The 5,454-nt window shown below is 42.0% G+C and overlaps 1 protein-coding gene across 1 annotated transcript in view; it reads right to left on the bottom strand.

Moving 5' to 3' along the window:
* Nucleotides 1-3,481, bottom strand: part of LOC105916920 (sodium/hydrogen exchanger 3) — a 23,839-nt gene extending 20,358 nt beyond the window's left edge. Inside the window, exon 1 of the mRNA XM_012851574.3 lies at nucleotides 3,031-3,481. Coding sequence (XP_012707028.2) covers nucleotides 3,031-3,328 — 298 coding nt within the window. The 5' untranslated portion in view covers nucleotides 3,329-3,481. The remainder of the gene's footprint in view (nucleotides 1-3,030) is intronic.
* Between the last annotated feature and the right edge of the window lie 1,973 nt (nucleotides 3,482-5,454).

The following is a 5,454-nucleotide window of genomic DNA, read 5'->3' as shown; positions in this document are numbered from 1 at the left end:
ACATTTTAGGGTTTTCTGGAGACTTCTTTTAGCATCCTGCGGTCTGTTTTCAGGGTGAACATGTTTGGGCGGTCAGACCTGCGTATGTCTGCAGTTGTTTTGAATCTCTTACCAGTTGTAGACTATAATCCATGCAGGGGGATAACTGAATCTAAATCCTTTTAAGGCGTTTCTAATTCCCTCACCAGACACATAAGGTGCAACAATCTTCTTCCTGAAGGCCTTAGACAGATCTGTGGTCCTGACCATGATGATCACGCTCACTTCAACAGTCAGGAGCACCAGACTGAACATCTGAGCTTTAAACTTGGAGACTCTCCTTCTAAACACTGTGTGTTATTTTAGCCACTGTAGTTGGAAACAGATGTTTTCTTTACACTTTTATTGTTTATTAAGATGACTTGAATGTTCCAAGCTGGATACAGCTGAGGATATTATTCTGTGCAGTTATGTTAGAAAAACACGCAGGTTGTCACGTATGAGAGTAGATCCACCTGCAGAACGGAGCCATAGCATCGCTGTGGTAACACCTGGGAACACTTTACACGCTCGGCTCTCCGGGTCGGTTTCACTCAGGAAGATACCGGTGGCGCACCTCCATTTTACGGCAGCGATCAAACATCTGCATACACGCCCCCCAAATGTGACGATGCATTAAAGGAACAATAAGTAAGAAATTTATCGCAAAATCAACCAGAATCATTGCCGGTTGAATGGAAGTAACGTTCCCTATAAACAAACCCGGAACAGCAGCCTGCAAACATGGAGGCCAGTAAGAGAAGCGGACCAGAACTAGAACAGAATAAAACATCTTAGACCCGTTCTGTGGAAGTAAAGATTCACAGCAGCAACAAACCGTTTAGAAACGGCAAATTGGATTTTTGTGACAGTTAAGCTGTTGTACTGGTTTCAGCCACTAGGTGTCAGTAATACTTATCGCTCCTTTAACGGTTCAGAAAACAATGTTCACTGAAAATGGTCTGATGTTGTGGGTCTGGTTCTTGTTCTGAGAGGGTAGAACCTCACTTTGGTTCCTGTGGGAACGTCGTAGAGCTGCAGCCTCCTCACAGGTAAGATATTAACTGCTTCTAACCTCCAACAGAACCTCTCTCTGACACTTCTGGACTCTTTTTGTTTGGTCCGTCAGATAGAACCGTGTGCCTGATTTCTGCTGGTGAAAAAGTTCTGGTGTGGACGGGTTTGATCTCAGGGGTTGGTCCCGTATTTATGTCTTCCCGGGGGAACATGAACACCCACGCTGTTCCTCACACGATGCACGCGCCTTAATTTACATTGTCCACAGACCTGTGACCCATCTACGGCTGTTGTGTATACACGGAACCACTAATGGCGTTGTTGTGGGATCAGAACCGGAGAACACAGGAGCTTCTCCTGCAGAGGTCACACGCAGAGTTTCCTGTTCTTCAGACAAGTTCCCGACTATTTTTACAGGAACGTCTCTCTTGTTGTTTGTTGAGCCACTCGTCTCTGATCCGTGGGTCGTTCAGGCATGAAAAGGGTCTTAAACTCAAGGAATGACCCGGAGTTGTGTCAACACATGGCAGAAAAGTTAGAAAAGAAACAGTTTGGGGGTTTTGTTACCAGCAGACTGTCAGAAACTCTTTATTTGAATCTATAAAAAAAAAAAAAAAAATACCCTTTCCTTTTGCTTTTGTAAATATTAGACTAAAAACTGAGCAAGAAAGCAAACAGAGTCCAAAGAAAAACTTTAAACTCTCTTTCCAGAATTACTGGAAAGTCTGGATCAGAGGAAGTGAAACCTTTAAAAACTCCTGATCAGCTGCTCGGGCCTTTGGGAAGTGGCGGTTTACAGGAACGGTGAAGGACAGCCTGACGTCTGAAGGACTTTGGAAACTTCACAGAACTGCAGCCGAAGAGAAAAGCCTTTCCTGACACGTTCAGGGTTATAAACTCCGCAGATACAGTTAAGATGGAAGAGATACGACGCTTTATTTGGGTTCAAAACGTCCGACAGATCAATTATTTAACAAAACATCAGATAACTAACTATAGCAAATATGTATATATACATTCATGTGTCAATAATTTATTAAATGAAGAAATTTAGATGATTAATTAAATCTGTGTGACCCTGTTATGAAGCCACCTCTCGCCCAATTAACTCTGGAGAAAGAGACTTGGATGGATAGCCGGACAGACTATTCCTCGTGATTTGTCCATAAAGATGATCAATTTATGTAACTGTTTTTTATTTATTTAATCATTTCATTACATATTTCATAAATAATGAAATTTTCAATGCATTAATTGATTGATTCATTAATTATTCAAGCAAATATGTATTTATAACCATGACTCGTTGATTGAGTTGTGGCACCTTTGACACAGAGTTGGATAAAAAGGTTAAAAAAATAAAACAACTGGATTTCTATTCTGAAGTTCAAGATGTTTTGCTTCCCATCCAGGTTCTCTTCAAACATTTATTACCTCCACATTGTAATTTAAGCACTATATTCATTATATAGCAAGATGCCATTTAAATCCTAAACTGCAGTTCAAATTTGACGCTAAAAAAATAAGCTCATTTATGTCTGACTCACAATAAAAGCATCTATAAAAACAATTATTTTGACTTTTGAGCAGATCAGTTTATTACTCAAACTGCTTCAATGAACCAAACTGGTGATTCTCTTTTTCATGCAGGAAAGAAGTAAAGTTCTTGAACTTGTATTGAACTTGAGCAACTTTAAAAGACGCCCAGAATAATCTAACATTATTAAAGATATGATGATTAAAAAAAAAAAAAACTTTTGTGTTTGTTTTGGTTTCTTTCTGCATTCATTTCACAGTTTGAACACAGAAAAAATTGTCTGGGGTGAATTTAAATATTTGCAGTTTTAGAACAAAAAGTATTTGTCCATCACATGAAAAGTACCGTAATCCTCATTTATAGTGATCAAAATAGCCTTTTTTCTCAGATTTCTTCTGTGCTGATCATTTATTTCTCATCTCTTGGACCTCGTGGAGCCGGTTCTGCTCAGGACTCACCCAGTTTGCAGAGCCAGGAGACCAGGATCCACAGGGCCACCAGGTACGGCGTGGTCACATGGTGCCACTTCCACGTGACGATGGGCAAGGTGGTGATCGGCGCCGCTTCGTGACCTTCGCCGTGGCCACCGGTATCGGCGGTACCGGCGGTGTCGTGTCCGCCGGAGGTCTGGTTCCCGCTGCTGGAGGCTTCATGACTTGGACTCACTGAGGTTTCGTGGGCTGGAGCCTCGTTGGCCAGACTGGAGGCCACCATCAGCAGGCAGAGGAGCAGCGCTGATGTCCAACGGGGCCCCATGTTCTGGTACCACCTCCGGTTCTCTTCTCTGCACTCTTCAGTCCTCAGATCCAATCTCTACTTCCTCCAGACCTTTGACTGTACTCCTAACATCCAAGACTTTATCCTCTGAGACCATGATGGCCCGCTCTGTGCTCTCCTCCCAGCCCAGGGTCCAGTTTTCTTCAGCAGGTGAAGCTCAGCCCATTCTGATGCTCCACCTTCTCCTCCCTCGTCTCACCCAGACCAGCTTGTTTGGCCACTTTCCTCACAGATCTGATGCCATTGTTTCTTTCTTTATACGCTGAGAATAAGAAACCAATCCTGAACCTCACAGACAGAGAGAAATAAAGCAGCTTATGGACTGGACCCGTGGTTCTGGTGTCAGTGAGAGAACGTTCCACCAAATCAGCTGAGCTTTGCTTCATTTATGGAGAAGATGACCCACTTTTTCATGTTTACTATTATCAGCGTTTGAAAACTTAATATAAGTTGATGTAAAGCTAAAATAAATGAAAGAAAACGGACCCGTCTGAACCGTTCTGAGCATGAAAACCTGAAGCTTTAACCGGACCAGACGCCTTCAGAGGCCGTCGGACTTCTGTGAATCCGCTGCTCACGCTGGGACCAAACATCTTACACAACAAAAACCGAATAAAAATAATTAAACATTTCTTGAAATTAGTGTATTTGTCCTTAATTTCAACAGGTAAATAAGATGATATGCCAATGAAATGAGTATTTTTACACCTAAAATAAGATAATTAGATAAAATACACTTGAAATAAGATGATGGAGATGAGTTGCTCCTATTTTAAGTGCAAAAATCTTATTCCATTGGCAGATCATTTAAACTTGCTGGACAAATGCACTAATTTCAAGAAAACTTTACTTATTTTCAGACATGTTTTTGCAGTGCAGAGGTTCTGGTCCTCATCCCTGCAGTCACGGTCTTCATATCGCCGGTTCAGGTCCGACATGTGTCCCGTCAGTCTGCAGCAGAATGAAAATGATCCTGCAGGGTCAGTTTTTTAGGTTTTTAACTGAACAAAGTGCTCTAAGGCCCTCACATTTAGATCAAATTCACTTTGAAATGAGTTACTAAATGTTGCTCAAACTGTGACATTTAGGAGGACCAACATTTTGTGGCAGAAAAGCGGCAGGGCTGAGTCGATGTTCTGGACGGCTCGACGACCTGAATGCAGGACACGGAGGCAGCCGGCATGCGGGTCAAAGCATGAGTCCTTATTTACTAAATGAAACTGAGGCTGGAAAAAAAAAAAACACTGAAATCCTCAGAGGCAACAAACAGCAAAGATCTGAGAAAACTCAGGAGAGAACCGGCGGCAGCAGGCGAGACAACAGGAACATGCAGGACGGTTCTGTTCAATTACATTTTATTTATATAGAACCAACTCATGGTGTCATCTCAAGGCTCTTTCCAAAGTCACATTCTGTCCCCGGTTCTGTGGAGAGGTTCTGATGTTGAGAACTCAGACTCTTTTGTTTTGCTTTGTGAAGACCTTTGACCTTTTCACCTGTAAAGGTGCATTTTGTGTCTGGATCAGAGCAGAACCAGGTTCTCGATTTGCTTGGGACGTTTTTAAAAGCCAGTAAACGAGTTCATGTTGTGCTGCAGCAACGTCGTCCCTCGCTGACAAATAAAACGTTTCCTCTGAAAATTCAAAAAGTGAAAATCTTTTCAATAAAACAGCTGGTGCCTCAGCTTCTGGTACCTTAATTACTCGAGTAACTTTCTGGATTAAAAGGACTCCGCGGAGTAATTTTACTGCACCGTGTGTTTTATTTCTACCGGACTAATGCTGCTGTGAAGGACCTTAACTCTGAATAACAATCCCTGGCTCGTCGGTTGTCTCCGGTTTAAGCCGGTTTGCTGGTAAAGTGAGACAAACTTCACCGCTCTAATATTATTTTCTATCTGATCAGCTGGACTGTGGTTCCCAGGCCGGGATTCAAACCCAGGACCTTCTTGCTGCAAGGCAGCAGTGCAGCTAGTGAACAGTAGAAATATTCACTGGAATAATTTGCACTGTTTTAACATTTATATATTATTATTTTCTGGTAGCGTTGGTTTCTTTATTTGGAAATGTGTTTGTTGTATAAATGTTTTTTCTGCTTATGAATTT

The sequence above is a fragment of the Fundulus heteroclitus genome, chromosome 13 (genome assembly GCF_011125445.2).
Source record: "Fundulus heteroclitus isolate FHET01 chromosome 13, MU-UCD_Fhet_4.1, whole genome shotgun sequence".
Lineage (NCBI taxonomy): Eukaryota > Metazoa > Chordata > Actinopteri > Cyprinodontiformes > Fundulidae > Fundulus > Fundulus heteroclitus.
This window is presented reverse-complemented; position numbering and strand designations above follow the sequence as displayed.